General features: G+C 47.8%; 1 protein-coding gene across 1 annotated transcript; it reads left to right on the plus strand.

Moving 5' to 3' along the window:
- Positions 1 to 305: 305 nt before the first annotated feature.
- On the plus strand, positions 306 to 19,517 carry PRPF3 (pre-mRNA processing factor 3). The gene is made up of 17 exons (XM_035098658.3): positions 306 to 407; positions 6,839 to 6,995; positions 8,140 to 8,270; positions 8,987 to 9,133; positions 9,518 to 9,601; positions 10,540 to 10,763; positions 10,927 to 10,983; positions 11,916 to 12,222; positions 13,283 to 13,449; positions 14,290 to 14,372; positions 15,315 to 15,458; positions 16,201 to 16,300; positions 16,526 to 16,639; positions 16,781 to 16,899; positions 17,363 to 17,446; positions 18,221 to 18,282; positions 18,642 to 19,517. Exons 2-17 carry the CDS (start codon positions 6,851 to 6,853, stop codon positions 18,786 to 18,788), a joined length of 2,115 nt encoding a protein of 704 aa, XP_034954549.1. The 5' UTR covers positions 306 to 407; positions 6,839 to 6,850; the 3' UTR covers positions 18,789 to 19,517.
- The last annotated feature ends 857 nt before the right edge of the window (positions 19,518 to 20,374 follow it).

The raw sequence follows: 20,374 nt of genomic DNA on the forward strand, positions 1-20,374 counted from the left end.
TAAACGCCTTCGGGCTTTATAATGCATTTTTTTGTATCATACAGCGATAGAAATCAACGGGGAGGGATGGACGGGTGAGGGCTTAGCCGTCGCCATGGTTACCAACGGGCGGCCCCCGCCGCCACCAGAGACAAAATGGCGTCGGAGGCGGGCCACCCGGAAGTCCCGCCTCCAAACATGAAGAGACTCAATAAGACTTTCGAAGCGCGAAGAAACGGCGGGGAGGGGGAGAAGGCTGGCACCTCTATGGTTCGGGGCCACTTCCGTTTCCCGAGCACGCCTTCCGCTTCCGGCCCTAGCGCGCCGACGACGTTCCGTCTCCGTCCGTGGGAGTTCTGTGGCGCGGCCTTTTCCCTTGCCTGGCCGAGGAGGACGAGGAAGAGGGAGGGTCGCCCCTCCGTCGCCCGGTGAGTGAAGGGCGGAGAGAGGAGGGTGAGGAAGGAGAAGGGCCGGCAGGAGGCCGCTTGAGGAGATTTGGGGGGCTGGCAGGGGGCGTGGCCTTTCCTCGTTGGGGGAGTGGTTGTGGGGCCTCTCCCTCTCTCAGGTAGGGGGAGGGGATGTTCTTTTTGGGGTCTGTGGGTCAGGCCGAGGTGGGTTTGCCAGGCTCACTCCTGGGAGCCCCACAAGCAGGTAGGTCCTGAAGGCGGGAGGTCCTCCTTTCTCCCCAGCATTTTGGGACTCTCTCTCTCCCCACCCTGTGATTCCCAGCCCTGTATGCAGAGGCATTCACTCCCTCTGACATTAGCTATTAATATATTATTATTCTCCATGAGAATCCTCTTTAAAAGCCAACCTATTTTGTGACCCTCACTATCTCTCATGGGAGTGAATTTCATCTAGTCCATTGGTATTCAGCTGGTAAGGACCTCGTTGTGCTTCAATAGCATGTCTAGCATCATACAAAAACAGTGGTACCTTGGTTCCTGAACGGCTTAGTTGATGGAACAAATCGGCTCCTGAACGCCGAAAACCTGAAAGTAAGTGTTCTGGTTTGTGAACGTTTTTCGAAAGGTGAACGTCTGTTTCAGCTGTCCGCATTGTTTCCTGGACCGATCAGCCAATCAGAAACCACGCCTTGGTTTTTGAATGTTTTGGAAGTTGAACGGACTTCCAGAATGGATTGAGTTTGTGAACTCAAGGTACCACTGTATATGTCCCCAAAAAGGAGAAAAGAAATGCATGTACAGGTTAAAGATGAGTCCTCAATCTGCAAAAGTTGAAGGCTATTGATCTACTCCTTCTTCACATAGAACATAGCTGAACTGTGGAACTCTTTGCCACAAGATGTAGTGAGGCCTTGGAAGGCTGTCCTCATGGCTACTCGCCACGATGTTTGTGTTCTGCCTCTACTGTTGGAGACTCTGCCTCTAAATAATAATGATGGACTAGACTTTGGCATGAACCTACTGTAAGATTATTCTGATGTTCCTAGTCATGTCTTGAATTTAAGTAGTAGCCTGGTAGAAGTGAGAAGGAATTGTGTGCCAAGTAGTGAGCAAGCTGGAATTGTGTGCCAAGTAGTGAGCAAGCTCTATGCTAGGATATGCCTAGCATAGAGAACTAGTGGACTCCCTGAAGAGTGAAACATTCTTTCTCCCTCCTCTGCCATTCCTTGTCAGCCTGGTTTTTTTTCTTTTCATGGCTTGTTTTCAGATTCTGGCATTCAGAGGCATGCTGCTTCTGATATTGGATGTTCAATTGTGCAGTTGTAGTTTATGCAGTTTATGTAGTTTATACCGCCCATCATCCAAAGATCACAGGGTGGTTCACAACATAAAAATACAAAATGAGAACACAGAATACATAATAAAACAAAAACAAGCCAATTGTAAACAAACTACAGTATTGTAGTTTATGCAGACTAGATTAGTGAAGGAAGCTAACTGGCAGTCCAATTCATGGACCTGTTCCGTCAGAGAAAGAGCTGAATGTGAGAAGAGCCTGGCTGAATCAGACAAAAAGAAAAAGTCTAGAGACTTCTGGAAACCTCACAAGTCATCGGTCCTTAGAGATAAATTGCCTTTCCACATTGAGCTTCCTCCAGCTTCTCCTGGGTGCCAGCTCCTGAGGGACTCATCCAGGAAAAGAAGGAAAGCAGCCAACTAAATTCTCTGTTGTGAAGCTCACAAGCAGAGCAGTAAGGAAGGAGTAGTCTCCTCCAGTTGTTTGTTTGTCTCCAGCACTGTCTTTTATACATGGTTACAGGTAGGTAGTTGGTCTGCCGCAGTCGAAACAAAATTAAAAAATTCCTTCTGGTAGCACCTTAGAGACCAACTAAGTTTGTCATTGGCATGAGCATGCACACGAAAGCTCATACCAATGACAAACTCAGTTGGTCTCTAAGGTGCTACTGGAAGGAATTTTTAATTTTTTTCCTAGATATGCTCCCTTTGAACATGGAGGTTGTGTTTCTTATGGCTGTTGTTTGCCAGTATGCTGTATTCTCCTCTTGTGAATTCGTCCAATCCTTTTTAAAAAGGACATCAGGCACAACTGTGTCTTGTGGCAATGAATTCCTTTCTAAAAAAAACTGTGCTGTGTGCAGAAATACTTTATTCTCTCAGTGATGAATGAATTTCCAATCAGTTTGAGGAATTGTACCATGAGATAGGGAGGAAAAACTTCCCCATTCACTTCATCTTCCCCATGCATCATTTTATAATCTTCTGTCATGTCTTCTTCCTCCCAGACAGCTATTGACAGGAAGTCCTGAATGCTAGCCCTTTTTCATTGGGGAGGAGGTACCTTTTTGCTCTCCTCTAATCAGTTTGCTTTCCTTTTGCAGTGCTATGTTATCATTTTTTAAGAGGTATAATTGGAACTGTGCACAATGTTTCATAGGCCACTGTGACTGCATTTAATAATATGTATTTATATAGGGAATTGCATGCAGGCTTCCAATAAACTTTAGGCAGCCTCCCTATGTTGTGTCCTGCATCCTCCAATTTATGTTGCAGGCTCCTTCTTGGGCAGGGACCCTCTGTTTTCTTGACCCCAGCCTGTGCTATGCTCAAGCTGAGGCTGGCAGACTTCAGTTTTGTGGGGATCTATTTTGTGTTTTTGGTAGAGCTCCCAAGATCACCAAGAGAGAGGCAAGTTGTAAAATAGTGCCTCAAGAAGAGAAGTCCTATACCGTGTTTCTCATAAAATAAGACGCACCTAGAAAATCAGCCATGGCAGGATTTTCCTGAGTTGACAAAATATAAGGCATACCCCAGAAATAAGCCGTAGTGGTGGGAGCAGGTCTGGATGGCGCCATGGAAGAGGAAGATGCCTGTCAGCGCCCGGAACTGGATGCTGCTGCCCCTCCAAAATGCCCAGCAGTGTGCGCCGCGCCAAGTGCCGACCCGGTGACGGGACGCGGCAAGAGCCGCAGCGCACACCGCGTGGAGCCCCGACCTGGGGACCCAGCAGCGTGCCCTCCTGAAGCGCCGACAAAGCGCCCAGCAGCGCAGCAGCCAGTTCCGGGCGCCGAGCCACAACAGGAAGAGGAGGTAATTTTTTTTGAAAAAAATAAGACACCCCCCGAAAATAAGCCATAGGCTTATTTTCTTGAGTAAAATAAATATAAGATGGTGTCTTATTTTATGAGAAACACGGTAAATATTGTATGGACGTCGCATGCATAGATGCATATAGATTTACATCCGAGGCTACACAGCTGATCATACATTTCAACACCTACATCTCTAAAACTTCACCCAGCAGAACCACAGAAAGACCTGGCAACCAGGTAATCATACAGGAACACAAGGGCTGGCAAATGATTTGCACAAGGTCAGCCATGATATATAATTATTGGGTGAAATTCATTGCACAGGTAAACTTATACATTCAACGCCAACCTTTCTGCTCACCAGAGATATCTCCTCTCCCCCTGCACACTGTTTCAGGGGTTCTCCTGACTAATAACTTTTGGGGGGGCATTGTGCCAATGTCGCTCATTGCTCTGGCTCCTGCTAGTGCAACTATTTAGCTGAATCCCTCTTGTTTATTTTTAACTTGTGATTTTTCTTGCAGTTGTTGAATTGTTGGGAGTCAGATCCCGATTTACCTTTTGCCCACCCTTGTTCAAAGCACATACTGCTGTTATGTATGCTTCATCACATAGGTAGCAACCTCTCCCCAACCATTTACATCTTTAGGTGCCCATCGAAAACATTCCTCTTCAACCAGGCCTTTGGCTGATTAATATTCTACAAAAATAAAAAAATTCCTTCAGTAGCACCTTAAAGACCAACTAAGTTTTTATTTTGGTATGAGCTTTCGTGTGCATGCACACTTCTTCAGATACAGTGAAATGGAAGTTTCCAGGCACTTATGTAGAGAAGGGGTGGGGAGGGGTGGGGAGGGGGAGGGGGGATCACTCAGAAGGGTGGTGGAAATGGGTGATTGACTGACTGATAGCTGTTGATGACCGCAAACGACTGCAAATGGTTTTGCATGAAAAAGCAAGGGTTGAGATGGCTGAAGATCGCTTATCATGTATAATGAGATAAGAACCCGATATCTCTGTTCAAACCAGGTCCCTCCATGGTTTTGAGCTTGGTGATAAGTTGCAATTCAGCAACTTCTCTTTCCAGTCTATTTCTGAAATTCTTTTGTAGTAAGACAGCTACTTTGAGATCTTGTATAGAATGTCCTGGGAGATTGAAGTGTTCTCCTACTGGTTTTTCTGTCTTCTGCTTCCTGATGTCAGATTTATGTCCATTTATCCTTTGGCGTAGGGTTTGGCCTGTTTGTCCAATATAGAGAGCTGAAGGGCACTGTTGGCATTTGATGGCATACACAATGTTAGAGGATGAGCAATTAAATAGTCCTGAGATGGTATGTTGGATGTTGTTGGGGCCAGTAATGGTGTTGTCTGGGTGTATGTGGCAGCAAAGTTGGCATCTGGGTTTATTGCAGGCTCTGGTACCAGTGTCCATGTTAAGTCTGGTGGTTGTATTATTGTGGGTGAGGAGTTGTTTAAGATTGGGTGGCTGTCTGTAGGCAATGAAAGGTCTTCCTCCCAGAGCTTGAGAAAGGGAGCGGTCATTGTCCAGGAGAGGCTGTAGATCTCTGATGATGCGTTGTACTGTTTTAGCTTGGGAGCTGTATGTGATGACTAGTGGTGTTCTGTTATTTTCTTTTTTGGGTCTGTCTTGCAGCAGGTTCTCTCTAGGTATCTGTCTGGCTCTGTTGATCTGTTGTTTAACTTCATCAGGTGGATATTTTAGTTCTAAAAAGGTTTGCTGTAGATCTCTTAGGTGAGATTCTCTGTCTGTAGAGTTGGAACAGATGCGGTTGTAACGTAAGGCCTGGCTGTATACGATGGATTGTTTGGTATGTTTGGGATGGTAGCTAGAAGCATGTAGATATGTTTGTCGGTCAGTTGGTTTTCTGTATAAGGTGGTGTCTATACGTCCATCCTGTATTTTTATAGTAGTGTCCAAAAAATGTATTTCTTGCATAGATTGGTTCATTGTTAGGTTGATGGTGGGGTGAAAGTCATTGAATGTCTGGTGGAAGGTTTCCAGGGTCTGTTGTCCATGTGTCCAGATAATAAAAATATCGTCAATGTATCGCAGGTACAGGAGAGGTTTGAGTGGGTAGGAGTTAAGGAAACGTTGTTCTAAATCTGCCATGAAGATGTTGGCATACTGTGGGGCCATGCGGGTGCCCATGGCTGTGCCGCTGATCTGGAGGAACAGGTCATCACCAAATTTGAAGTGGTTGTGGGTAAGGACAAAGTGGCAGAGTTTGGTAGCAAAGTCCGCTGTGGTTTTATCTGAAATGGTGTTCCTTATGGCTTGTAAACCATCATTGTGTGGGATGTTGGTATATAGAGATTCCACATCCATAGTGGCTAGTATAGTATTGTTAGGAAGATTGTTCAAATATTGTATTTTCCTCAGAAAATCTGTGGTGTCACGTACGTAGCTGGGAGCACTGATAGCATATGGTTTCAGAACAGAGTCCATATAGCCGGAAACACCCACTAATATTCTACAGCCTTCTAAATATCTTTGTGGGGATTATTGTGTTGTTTTTGTTTTAACTATTTATATTGTGCTTTTATCCTGTATTTTTATCTTGTGAACTGTCCTGTGATCTTCGGTATATAAATTTAATTGATGAAAATAGATAGATAGACAGTCGTCGAGTTCGAAAAGCTTCTTGCTGTGCAGCACAGAGGCTGGGGTAGCGTGGGGGTGCTTCCATTGAAGAAAGGCTCCGTTGGGCATTCGGAACCAGTTGTGTGATTCTCTGGACCCCAGCTAGATAAAACCCTGGAGAGATCTGCCCACTAATCTGATAGTTTAAGCCTAAAATAAGATATTACAAAGACAGTTTATTTGTTCTATTGTTCAGTACGATCTGGTAGCAAATGGCAATGTTCAATCTCATTGGAGTCTGGAGTATTCTTAGATGTCACTCAATAAGTAGGAAGTGGATTTTGGGCTGGGAAGAAGAGGATTCCCCCCCCCCTCTGCTGCTATTGGTGGACAGTGCGGGAAGAGGCAGCCTGACAGGCTATGAGAAAGTTACGCTGGCTTATACTCAGCTAACATACACTCAGAGTAGACCTACTGAAATTGATGGTCCTCAGTTAATTGTGCCCATTAATGTCAATGGGTCTAATTAGTATGGCTAATGTTGAACACGACCCACAGTAATGCTGCTTAGGAATTACATGCCTTCTTTGTTGATGGCTGTAGATATGATGATGCCGGGTGTGTGTGTGCAGGGATACATAAAAGGAGCATACTCATTCTTTCTAGCATGAGCGTGACTGGTTTTTGAGCAATTCATGACAGCTTTTTCAAGATGTGCTTTCCTTTCCTGGCCCACTCAGACTCTCCTGAAGATGGCGCTCTCCAAGCGGGAGCTGGACGAGCTGAAGCCATGGGTGGAGAAGACCGTGAAGCGAGTCCTTGGCTTCTCGGAGCCTACTGTGGTTACAGCCGCCTTGAACTGTGTTGGGAAGGGGATGGACAAGAAGAAAGCTGCCGGTAGGTCCTTGGAGCCAACTCCCGAGGTCGGCCTGAGGGCAGATAATTGAGCTCCTCTGTAGCTTGTTAAATTCTCATGCCCCTGCTGATTTTATCCTTGCCAAGCAACCCCAAAATACTTCACGCTTTAGTAACTCATCTGTATGAACATGCAGTGGTACCTTGGTTTAAGAACAGCTTAGTTTATGAACAACTTGGATTAAGAATGCTGCAAACCCGGAAGTAGGTGTTTTGGTTTGTGAACTTTGCCTTGGAAGCAGAACATGTTCCGCTTCCTGTTGAGTGTGTTCCATTTGTAAATAGAGTCCCCCGCTGCTATGGGAAAGCACATCTTGGTTTAAGAACGGACTTCTGGAACGGATTAGGTTCGTAAACCAAGGTACCGCTGTACAAAGCGATTGTCCATCCAGGCCAATATGCACTTATGTTTCTCAATGTGTTGTAAGTCGCTTTGAGACTTTGGGGTAACAAGCTTAATATATTATGGAAACAATGATAATAATATGATTGGTCTTGAAGATGAGATGGAATCTGCCTAACTTCATGTGGAATCAATTTCCCTAATGACCTTTTAAAACTTTGGGTGGATGGCTGCTTAATGAGTTTTGTTTTCCAGTGTTATTTATTTGGTAAAATAGTTTCATGCCTTATTTTATATTTAAATTGTAAGCTTCCTTATGATGCAGCTAACAAATGAATTAAAAGCAAGATTGTTGCAGGTGGAGTTCTTTATATTTTCCATGCAGTTGCTTCCAGGTACGCATCTGCACTGTACAGCTAAAGCAGTATTGTACCACTTTTGCAGTCATGGCTTCCCCCAAAGAATTCTGGGAATTGTAGTTTATAAAGCGTGCTGAGAGTTGTCAGGAGGAGTGCCACCCATCCCCCTCAGAGAGCTACAGTTCCCAGAGTTATCTGGGAAGAGGAATTGATTGTTAAACCACTGTGGGGATTGTAACTTTGTGACGGCAATACGGCATTTCTTCTAACAACTCTCAGCACCCTTTATAAACTACAGTTCCCAGGATTCTTTGTGGATGAGGAAGTCATGGCTGTGTAAAACAGTGTAAGAGTGCTTTAAATGAAAAGTGCAGGCATCGCCCAGATTGCTTTCCCCCACCTTCTCGCTCTTCCACCCCCACAGATCACCTGAAGCCTTTTCTGGATGACTCCACTCTGCGGTTTGTGGACAAGCTCTTTGAGGCCGTGGAGGAAGGCCGGAGCTCCCGGCACTCCAAATCCAACAGCGACCGGAACCGGAAGAGGGAGCTGAAGGTGAGATCAAGGCTTCATCTTCTTTTGTTATGAAGGCAGCAGAGTTTCAGATCTGGCTGTGGAGGTGGCAATATCGCCTTGCTGCATTTTCTTCTTCCAGGGAGGGCTGTGTGCTGAAATGCCTAAAAATCCAAGAGAAAAGACCTTTTTCCTTAATGGCAACAGAAAGTGTGTGCATCTTTCATTCTTTATCGGTCTTCTTCCTACATCTGCCTTCCTCTTCCTCTCAACCCCTAAATCTTGACTTGTCAGAAATATATTAATGCTTTTATAGCAATTAATTCACATTCTTTGGCTGCTTCTTAGACTGAAGAAAGCAGAAGCTGAAATGTGTTTGCAAAAATGCCTATTTTAAGCCACTGTACCAAATGCATATTTTAGTGATTAATTGCATCTTAAAAGTATCCAGAGCAAACTTTTCAGAAAGTGCTGTGTGAAGCTTTAAAAATCCGTATGTGTGTGTCTTCCCCTTGCAATTTTGCCTGAACTCATGAGGACCAGAAACTTGTTTCACCTGAAAGCGGATGAGGTGCTCAAAAAGCTGCGGCTTGGTTGTTGATGTGTAAAGCCTTAGCCTATTGTATGAAGGATAATTCTTTGTTGTGAAAGTTCCATGTGAAGGCTCCATTAGTCACGTGATTACAGCTGGCTTGTGCTTCCTTGGATGTCTAGGTGCTGGTCGCTCTCAAAGTTTCCTCTGCCCTCTTTGCTTATAGGACGTGTTTGGGGATGACTCTGAGATTTCCAAGGAATCTTCAGGGGTGAAGAAGCGCCGCATCCCACGCTTCGAAGAAGTGGAGGAGGAGCCCGAGGTGATCCCTGGACCCCCAACTGAAAGCCCCGGGATGCTGACCAAGCTGCAGGTTGGTCTCAAATGAGCAGAGGCAAGGCATGGAGTGCTTGTCTGGGACAGGGATCAGCTTGCTGGGATGGCACATCTGTTGAGCTGGAGTACATATCCTCAGGCGCCAAGTGACCTTGGACTATCCTAGCTGCCTCATAGGGGTGGTGAGGATCAAACAACGTGGGCAGGGAGGAAGGGGGTAACCAGATGAGGCATCTCAAGCTCTTTGGCGGAAAGGTAGAATATAAATGTAATCAGTGTGGCTGTGGATTTCCAGCTGTTTGTGGACCAAATGTTCAGGGGGCCTGGCTTTTTACATGAATGTCGGAAGCTGCCTTATACCAAGACAGGCTGTTGGGGTCCAGTTCTAACGTCCTCTCCCCCCCCTTCTTCCCACTTTCAGATCAAGCAGATGATGGAAGCTGCCACACGTCAAATTGAGGAGAGGAAAAAGCAGCTGAGTTTCATCAGTCCTCCTGCCCCACAGGTACAGCCTTGTTGCAGCCCGCATGAGCCATTGTACTGGTGGTTCTGCAGAGCTGAGTCCCTCCTGAGATTTAATTCCTCCAAGGCACATCCATACTTGAGTTTGTGTTCATGGAAGACTGAAGTCATGGGGGAGGCCCACTTTGAGCATCGCAGACGGTAGGCACAAAAACCCTTCATCAATACAGACTTGAAATAAAGTGGCGTTTTATGCACTGGCCGCAAAAAAAGATTAGAAAGAGGGAGTTCAATAACATTGCTCTAAGTTCAGAAAAAGGTTTCTGAGCTGAAGAAGCAGGGGGTTGTCTCCCACTAAGTTCTACTAAGAGTAGAATGGACTTCAGTTAGCTGTTCACTTCAGTGGGTTTACTCTTGGGTAAAACTCTTATCTGCCTATTTACAGCATTTTGATCCTGCTTTCCAGACTGACCTCAGAAAGCGGTTTACATAAGATGATCGCAACCATTTTTAATTCTTTATTTGATTCCTGCTTTGCGGGGGGAGTTGGGCCAGATGACCCTTGGGGATTCTGTGATTCTATTTTATATATAGCCCACCTTTCCCCCAGAACAGGGACTTGCAAACACAGGTGGCTTGCAAACACAGATAGCTAACCACATGTAAAATATAATAATTAAAGACAAAACAAGGATCAGTGGGTTGTTTTTTTACAGTTACAGTAGAATGGAAAAGACAACTTTGGGGTGGAGGGAGAGGCCGCCATGGGAGCTGGAGGGTGACTCGCGCTGGATGCAGCCCAGGGTTCCCACCCTCTCCAGCTTGTGTCTCCCTGCCCGTTTCCCTCTCCTCACCCCCTTCTTACAGCTTTGTGCCCTATCGCAAGGGAGGCGAGGCTGTATCTCTCTCTCTCAGAGGGCCCCAGAGTCAGCCCTGCCTGCCTGCTGTTCCAGCCAGTGACGCCCCTCTCTCCATCTGCAGCCAAAAGCCCCAACAACAACCACCCAGCCAGAGCGCCTCCCCATTGGCAACACCATCCAGCCTTCGCAGGCGGCCACCTTCATGAACGACGCCATCGAGAAGGCCCGGAAGGCGGCCGAGCTGCAGGCTCGGATCCAGGCCCAGCTGGCCCTGAAGCCTGGCCTGATCGGCAACACCAATATGGTTGGCCTGGCCAACCTGCACGCCATGGGGATCGCCCCGCCGTGAGTATCGTAACACTCTGCCAAGGGGGGGGGGGGCGGATGGGGTGTGGGATGTGTTTTCGGTTTGCTTGCTTTGTGTTCTTTTTTTCTTTCTTAATTTTATTGGTCTGCAAAGTGAAAAGCCTGATGAAACACCACTGAATGGTTTTTTCTCATTGGACAGAAATGGATCACATGGGCAGAAATGTCCCATCACACAGGGATTTGCCCCTTGTACGCGGTAAGCCAGTAGCAGCCAGCCCTTCCTGGCAAGTGTGACCCAAGAGAAGTGTCTCAAGCAGGGGTGGGGAACCATTGCCAACTCACAGGACCCTCGTGGGGAACTCCCTGGAGGTGGGGTTGGAGGCCAAATTGGACAGGGCAACGGGTGTGTGATTCTTCCCTCGCCTCATACAGGAGGCTGCATCCATCAATGCTACAGATCTCTCCCTCCGGCCCTGATTGAAAATCATATACTCATGTATATTGTGAATATGGAACTGTCACATTTAACGCCAAAGCCCTCAAGGAGGGTGGGTGTGGAGGAGAGCCGGCGAGGGGTGTTTTCTTGGGTGGAGGGCATGTCCGTGTCCCAAGGAGCAGCTAGCAAGGCCTGGAGGGGCCACATTTGGTGCCCAGGTCAGAGGTTCCCTACCCCTGTTCTAAAGTGTGGGTGGGCAGACTTCAGAGATCTATTTTGTGATGTTGTTTTTCTTAGGGACCCCCCCCCCCGAGCCCCGCCAGCTGGGTTCAAGTGGAAAAATAGTGGCGGGGTTGGGGCAGAGGACGTGCACTCAAGAGATGCCCTGTTCCATAATTCCAAGGGTATCTTAGCCCAGAAATTTGCTTTTAGAAGCAGAGCTGGGAAATCGCAGTCCTTCCCTTGCCCACCTTCAAAGCTTTATTTCAGCAGCCTAGTTTGTGGCGGGAGTGGGGGAGTAGTCGAGAGCCAGAAATCCTGCAGATCCTTTCTGTACACAACCCCGAAAGGTAAAAAAGGGCCAGGGCTGTTGGGTTTTCTTTGAGGGAGGCGGCTTCCCAGAATTCCTTGTTCTGTAGGCTTTATTTCAGACTTAGCGGGCTTGAGACTCTTGCCCTTTACCCAGTGGGCTCAGGGCCGTTGGCCAGGGCTGCTTTGTAACCAAAGTTTTCCTTGGGGATGTCTTGGCCCAGGAAAGTTGAGCTGAAGGACCAGACCAAGCCGACGCCGCTGATCTTGGACGAGCAAGGCCGCACAGTGGACGCCACCGGCAAGGAGGTGGAGCTGACACACCGCATGCCCACCCTCAAGGCCAACATTCGGGCCGTGAAGAGGGAGCAGTTCAAGCAGCAGCTGAAGGAAAAGCCCTCCGAGGACATGGAGTCCAACACATACTTCGACGCCCGAGTCTACATCAACCCGGCCCAGCGGCCGAAGCGGACCTTCAAGTTCCACGACAAGGGCAAATTCGAAAAAATTGCCCAGAGGTTGCGGACGAAGGTACAGCACTTTTCTTCTGGAAAGCAGACCTAACCCCTTCACCCAACCTCCTGGGAAGGGGCATCATACAGAGCTGGAACAGGGTATTGATAGGAAGAGCCTGCTGGATCAGGCCAAAGGGGCCCCTCATTACAGGCACCCCCAAACTTCGGCCCTCCAGATGTTTTGGACTACAAGTCCCATCATCCCCGACCACTGGTCCTGTTAGCTAGGGATCATGGGAGTTGTAGGCCAAAACATCTGGAGGGCCGCAGTTTGGGGATGCCTGCGGGGGAATGCTGTCCCCCGCACTGATGCTTGTAGGAAACCCGTAAGCAGGACCCCAGCACAAGAGCAAGTCTCCCCTCCTGTGGTTTCCAGCAGCTGGTGTTCAAAAGGATCACTGCCTCTGACCATGGAAGGAACATAAGAATCTGCCTTATACTGAGGTGTTGCACACACAATGCCTTTAAAGCATATTCGAGGGACATTTTTTCTCTCAAAAGAATTCTGGGCACTGTAGTTTATCCCTCGCAGATTTACAATTCCCAGCAACCCCTTAGCAAATTAACTACAAGTCAAAATTTGTAGGAAGGGGCAAGGAAGCAAGCCTGTAAGCAGGAGCTCAGCACAAGCAGACACTTTCCCCCTGACCTGGAAAGGCAGAGTCTGAGTCACAGGCAACCCGTGTATATAGGTAGCATGGTACTCTTGCTTGCTTGCTCTTAAGGAAAATAAATTTCTTAGGGAGTGGGGAGCAGAATATCCTTCTTAAAAACAACCTAAAATAAATAACTACATTAAACTTCATAAAGGCTCCCTTGAATGGTCACCTGCTGGCAGTGCGTATTCGCCGCAGGTGAGCAGACAAATGGTTCTTTATTAGGCTGATGCTGGTGATGGCTGGATCAAGCCCACTGCACTGTGGGGGCCTTTGACTTCTCCAGAAACACCCTTGCCATGGATACTTAGAAATCCCCATGCAAGAGAGAACAGGCACATCTAGGGCAGTTTGTATTTTGAATTAAGCATTTCACTTCTCTTCCGTGCACCTCCCTGAAAACCCTTCTGTCTCCCTCAGGCCCAGTTGGAAAAACTCCAGGCCGAGATTTCTCAAGCTGCCAAGAAGACCGGAATCCACACCTCGACCAAATTGGCCCTTATCACCCCCAAGAAGGAGCTGAAGGAAGGGGACACCCCTGAGGTGGAGTGGTGGGACTCCTACATCATACCCAATGGCATCGATTTGTGAGTTGCTCTGCCTTTCAGCTCTTAAATCTCTGGGTTAGAAATAATTCTGGGGTGAGTGCATCCTTCTTGGTGCCTGCTGCGTTTCTTTCCTGAGTTTGTAAGACCACTTTTCTTCAAAGAACTGAAGGCACCTCTCCATTTTTAAGTGTGGGGGGCAGCCGGATCTGTAGCCATTCAGGTGTTGTAATACTCCACTACTCAGCATGGCCAGCGGTTAGGGGATGGTGGGAGTTGTAGTCCCACAAATTCCAGTGCGCTACAGATTCCTCTGTCTCTGCTGTAGAGCAGTGATGGGGGAGCCCTTGGCTCACGGGCCAAATTAAGTGTGCTAGGCCATGGCTGTTTTTAGTTGCACAGGCTCGCCTGGCATCCTGTGACATCAGGAATAGAGCAGGTGAAGCCCTTGTTGTCCAGGAGCACTCAGGAGAGCTCTTTGTTTCTTTCCAGCAGGGCCTGCTGTTTAAATTTGGCACCGGGTGCCAGCCCTGCTGGGATGGTTCCCAAATTGGAGCTTTCCACTGGACTAAGTCCATGCCAGCAGCCAGGCTAACAGAAAACCTCAGAGCACAGAAGCATACTTACCTTGGGCCATTTGATGAGTTTGATGGGGGGAAATCAAGCCGGGGGTCTTAGCTCCCAAGCTAGCTATTCTGAGGTGACACTTGCGGCACCGCCACAGAGAGAGTTTTCCTAGATGAGCACTTAGCCCTCCAAGCCTCAGTTCCTTGCAGCAGGCATAAGCAGTGTGAGAATTAGCATAGCATAGGTTAAGAAGAGAAGGAGCTCCCTCCTCTGAGGCGTCACCCGCAACTGTGCAAATTCTCCTTCCCATTTCAGAAAAGCCGCCGATTCGCTTAAAAAAGAGGACTATTTTGGCATCACGAACCTAGTGGAGCACCCAGCTCAGCTAAACCCTCCAGGTGAGCACGCTCCATCTCTTTGCTTCTGCATCGGGGATGGGTGGAGAGCGGATTCCGCGGAGACAAGAAGATTGGAAGCAGAACAGAAGGGTGCAAAGCCAAACCCTGCTCCATTCTCCTTAACCCCCACCCCTTCTGTCCCCAGGGAATGAAGAGCTCGGCGAGTCTAAAAGCTCCAGATCATTTTATTTATTTAGGAGTGTTTGTGCGCTGCCTACTAACCGAAGTTCTCAAGGCAGTTTGCAATACATTTTAAACCCAGTGAAATAGGCAAGGATCCAATCGGCACTAAAGCAGGGGAAAGCTGTGTGTGTGATGTTCACCTGATGCTCCAGTCTCTTGGCTTAGGACTGACTGCTTTAGTAGCTAGGTGTAAACCCCACACAGGGCAGGACCTTCCTCACTGGGCTGCTACTGCTGCTGCCTCTCACAGTCCACCTACCACCACAACCAATGCAGGAAGCTCTGTGGGAGCAAAGATTCCCCAACCCAGTCTTCAGATCAGTAGTCTTTGAGGAACTGAACAGCATGGGGAATGTGTGGATATTGGGAAAGGGGGGCTAACTTTTTTGAAAAAAGAAGGCTCCTCCTACAATGTCACAGGCACAATATTCGATATTCCGCACCAAGTCTTCCCAGACACCAAACAGTCTAAAAATAACATACAATGAAGCACACACAAAGGTGTGGGAGGGAATAAGCTCCCTGCCAAAGCCTCCTGCTGCTTTTATGGGTATAATGTGTTTATTTTTATGTTTTTTAAAAGTGTTGTAAGCCACTCGGTGACGTTTAAGTGAGTAACAAGTCTAAATAACTATAATGGAGGTGGGAAGGAACTAGCTTGGTGGGTGAGCCCCATTCTAAGAGGAGAAAATCCTGCTTGCCTCTGACTGTGTTTCTGCTTCGTTGTCCTTGTTATGTGTGTCCCCACCCCAACCCCAGTGGACAGTGACATGCCGGTGACCCTGGGGGTATACCTCACCAAAAAAGAGCAGAAGAAACTACGGCGCCAGACCCGGAGGGAAGCGCAGAAGGAGTTGCAGGAGAAAGTGAGGTTAGGCCTCATGCCACCTCCTGAGCCAAAAGGTAGGGGTTTTTGTAGTGGACAGGTGGGGCTTCTGTTGAGAGAGGGAGAGAGATTAAACACTGAAGCTTGAAGTTGGAATTCTAACGCATAATACTAGAACTCGGGATGGGGGCTATCCAGTGATGCTAAATGTGGGAAAGACAAACGGAGGACTTCATCACACAGCGCCTCATTAAACTCTGAAACCGGTTCCCACAAGATGTAGGCATGGTGGTCACCAGGGGTCAGCAGACGTTTTCAGCAGGGGGCCAGTCCACTGTCCCTCAGACCTTGTGGGGGGGCGGATTATATTTGGGGGGGCCGGACGAACGAATTCCTATGCCCCACAAATAACCCAGAGATGCGTTTTAAATAAAAGGACACATTCTACTCATGTAAAAACACGCTGATTCCCGCGGGCCGGATTTAGAAGGCGATCGGGCCAGATCGAGCCCCCGGGCCTTAGTTTGCCTACCCATGGTGGTCACCACCTTGGATGACTTGAAAAGAGGAGCCACGGTGACAATGTTCTACCTTCACTGTCAGAGGCAACATGCTTCTTCTGAATGCCAGTTGCTGGAAATGGTGGGAGGGGAGAAGTGCCATTGCTCTCAGATCCTTCCCGTTTTGGGGTCTGGGTGGCCACTGTGGGAACAGGGTGCTGGACTAGATGGGCCCCTTTAGCTCTATCCAGCTACCCCAGGGCTGTTTTTCCGTTCTTAACTTCTGCTCTCAATGCCGTCGGCGTTTCTCCCTCTGCAGTACGAATCTCTAACCTGATGCGTGTTCTGGGAACGGAAGCCGTTCAGGACCCAACCAAAGTAGAGGCTCATGTTCGTGCACAGATGGCCAAGAGGCAAAAGTAAGGTTGATGTGGATTTGTTTGTTGTGTGTGTGTGTGTTTGTGTGTGCGCGTGCGCTCATGCGCTCGTGTGCACATACATTGGTACTATCCAGACCCAGTTCTCTATCCTTGCTGGTGCATCATCACACATGAGGCTTTTATTTCAAAAATACAGTAAGGATAACAGAGAAAGTAAGTGTCCCTGCTCGCTCCTTAGCTGCATATATCATCTTGCTTCCCCAGAGCTCACGAAGAGGCGAATGCTGCACGGAAGCTCACCGTAGAACAGAGGAAAGCCAAGAAGGTTAAAAAGCTGAAAGAGGATATTTCACAGGGGGTCCACGTAGCTGTCTATAGGTGAGTCTCCTCCATCCCCAGAGGCAAAGGCCTCTCTGTGCCCTTTGCCCACGCCTCCTTCGCATCCCTGTCCCCCCACTTCCAGAGGAAAGCTATTAAAGAGAAAAGCTTTAGCATGTTTCTCTTCCCTCTCTCCCTCAGAGTCCGAAATCTAAGCAATCCGGCAAAGAAATTCAAAATTGAAGCGAACGCTGGCCAGCTGTACCTAACCGGAGTTGTGGTTTTACACAAAGATGTCAATGTGGTGGTGGTAGAAGGAGGTGAGGTGGGCGAGGATGGGTTGTGCTTGGTTTACGTGTTCTTGGACATGGTTTCCTCCACTGGAAATGCTCGGCAGCAGAAGCAGGCCTGAAAGGGAGCCGCCTGATTCACGCAGCCCCAGCATAACGCATGGAATTCCTCACTGCAGGATAATTCTTTGCAGTGGGGAGCTTTTATCAAAGGATGTGCTCCAGAGAACCTGCTAGGCTTGCAGGAGGGTGTGGGGGAAGTGTGGGGGTTGGCTGTGCAGCATGGCTTTCCAAGACTCAGTTCTCCCGCCCATCCCTTTCACAGAGCATTTTTCCAGCTCTCGTGTTCAAAATGTGCCTGAAGGAATGTGGGCAATCCAGCCGCTTTCTTAGAAACTTTCGCAATAACATAACAACGCTGCCTTTTTGGCTGACTGCCCACACTCCATTCAGAATTAAAATGGCCCCCGGTGATCTTTCTCTTCCCTCCTAGGCCCTAAAGCACAGAAAAAATTCAAACGGCTCATGTTGCATCGAATAAAGTGGGATGAGCAGACATCAAATACAAAAGGAGACGGTAAGGCCACACATAACCCACTCCCCCTCACATAACCCTCTTGTGCCCAGCATAAGGGAGCATAGTATTTATTTTAAATGGTGATTCAATTGTGGTTCCACTCTCTGTTGACAACAAATCAAAAATCTAAACACTAATCAAAGCATTTTAAAATAACCAATAGCCACAAAGCCTTTTGATCGGAGGAGAGTGCTATCAATGGCTGCCAGCCATGATGACTGTGTTCTGCTTCCATGGTCAGGAGCAGCAAGGCTTCTGTATGGGAGGGGAGAAGAGGGCTCTTGTGTTTGGGTCCTGCCTTTGGGCTTCCCATTGGGGCATCTGGTTGGCCACAGTGAGAACAGGATGCTGGACTAGATGGCCTATTGGCCTGGTACAGCAGGCTCTTCTCATGTACTAGTTGATTTTTGGACTCTCCTTACCAAACAAAGGTCACAGTACTTGAGAAAAAGCCCTCCTTCAGGCTGATAGTCCAATAGTGTTCAGCTTTAAGCGCATAGTGGTTAAGAGCAGTGGACTCGTAATCTGGTGAACTGGGTTTGATTCCCCGCTCCTCCACATGCAGCAGCTGGGTGACCTTGGGCTAGTCACACTTCTCTGAAGTCTCTCAGCCCCACTCACCTCACAGAGTGTTTGTTGTGGGGGGAGGAAGGGAAAGGAGAATGTTAGGCACTTTGAGACTCCTTATGGTAGTGATAAAGCAGGAAATCAAATCCAAACTCCTCCTCCTCTTCTTCTTCTTCTCCCCCCCCTCCACGTTTTTCCTTTCTTCAGATGACGATGAATCCGACGAGGAGTCTGTGAAAAAGTCAAACAAATGTTCTCTGGTTTGGGAGGTAAGTATCCACTTAAATTGCTAGGTCTTTGCACTTTGTTTTCTGGGCCACGCTGAAATTGTTGGAACCCCCCCCCCCCCAATATCTTGCCTGTATCTCCGCACCCACCCACTGCAATGTCCCATGTGTGGCCAGACTATTTGTGAAAAGATACTGAACCTATTCTTGGTATGGCCAGCCTCCTCCCTAGGACTCTGTTTTCTTTGGAGGGTCATCCTGGTTAAAGCAGTTTAAGCTTCAAGTGTTTACTTCCTGGTCCACAATGCTAAGCATGTTAGTGGCCTTTTTTCTTCACCTTTCTTTTCTTTTTCTTTTAACTCCTAAAGCCAATTCCACCAACTCTGTCTTCCCCCCCTCAGGGCACAGCAAAGGAGCGCAGCTTCGGGGAGATGAAATTCAAGCAGTGCCCCACCGAGAACATGGCACGGGAGCACTTTAAAAAACACGGAGCAGAGCACTACTGGGACCTGGCTCTGAGCGAGTCCGTATTAGAATCCACAGACTAAAGGGCCCCCCCCCTCTCTCTTGGCTTTTTGTGGTGTTCAGTTTGGAGAGTGAGAACTCAGCTGAGACTTTGGCCTTGGAGGTGCCACTCCCCCCACCAAAGAGGCCCCCCCTCCCCAAGCCCACTTTCTCCCCTCAAGTTCCCTGCAGTGTGACAGCATACGATTAAAAGAAATATTTTTAAAAAAACAGAGCAAAACTACCTAGGGTTTTTTTGTTTTTGTTTTGGACTGAAACAGTTCGTGGATCTTGATGTGTGCTCTTTTTAGCTTCCTTGTCATGCTCTCTGGAAACCATCCGACTTGGAGGCCGTGGAGAAAGCGTCGAAAGAAATCCGTACACTGGCCAGGTCTTTGCTTTTCCAAATCCATTGGCCTTCTAACCATACACAGCTCTTTGGTTTCATTCTTTTTTTGCCAGTTCAGTAGGTTTGTTTGGACATTAGGAAAGTCAGCCAGTCACCTCCGTGACGGGGAGAAAGGAGAGAGATTGAGGAGCACTTGTGGGGTCACCGACTTCGATGGACATTAAGAGGGCAGATTGCAGTGTTGGAAACTTGTACAGCAGATTTAGGAGCTGGGGATTTAGCCCACATCCTACATTTACATAATAAACTTTTCTTTCCTTTGGTAAGAAGTTAAAAGCAAAAAAAAAGCAAAACCCAACCATGTTTCTTTACCTGTTTCTTTTGATCAAGTCTGTTCACTGTGCATTAAACAAAGTGGTTATGATTTCAAGGCTTGGCATGACTGAAGACCAACTGCATTGTGGGTAGCAGCAGAAAGAGTCATCCTGCTGGATCAGAAAAAAGGTCCCACATAATTTATCTTGCTTACCGCAGGTCACATGTTTAAAGCATATGGCTTTCTCCAAAGAATCCTGGGAACTAGTTTACAGCTCTCAAGGCTACAGTTCTCAGCATCCACAACAATCCACAATTCTCAGGATTCTTTGAGGAGCGAAGAGCCATATACTTCAAACGTGTTTTTGTTGTTGTTCCATATATATATATCCCACCTTTCCTCCAAGGAGCTTGAGGTGGTGTACATATTTCTCATTTTGTCCTCACAAAAGCCCTGTGAGGTAGCCTAGGCTAAGAGTGAGTGGCTGGCCCAAGACGTTACACCTAGTGGTCTCCTGTATCCTAGTCCAACACACTATGGGTAGGCAAACTAAGGCCCGGGGGCTGGATGCGGCCCAATCGCTTTCTAAATCTGGCCCGCGGATGGTCTGGGAATCGGCGTGTTTTTACATGAGTAAAATGTGTTCTTTTATTTAAAATGCATCTCTGGGTTATTTGTGGGGCATAGGAATTCGTTCATTTCCCCCCTTCAAAATATAGTCCGGCCCCCCCACAGGGTCTGAGGGACAGTGGACTGGCTGCCTGCTGAAAAGATTTGCTGACCCCTGCAACTCCACACCGGTGTGGATTTCGGCCCTAGAGCCTTCCAGCTTACCACTGTGCAGAGGAAAGTAGGTGAAGTTAAAATTTGGGACAAAGTAGCTTGATACCTTAGGACCAACTATTGCATTGTGAATTGTGGTGTCCAGGGGTGTGCCTTCAGGAATTCTTATCAATGGGGTTGTG

This window comes from Zootoca vivipara, chromosome 16, assembly GCF_965207765.1.
Source record: "Zootoca vivipara chromosome 16, rZooViv2.hap1.1, whole genome shotgun sequence".
NCBI classification, from domain to species: Eukaryota; Metazoa; Chordata; class Lepidosauria; order Squamata; family Lacertidae; genus Zootoca; species Zootoca vivipara.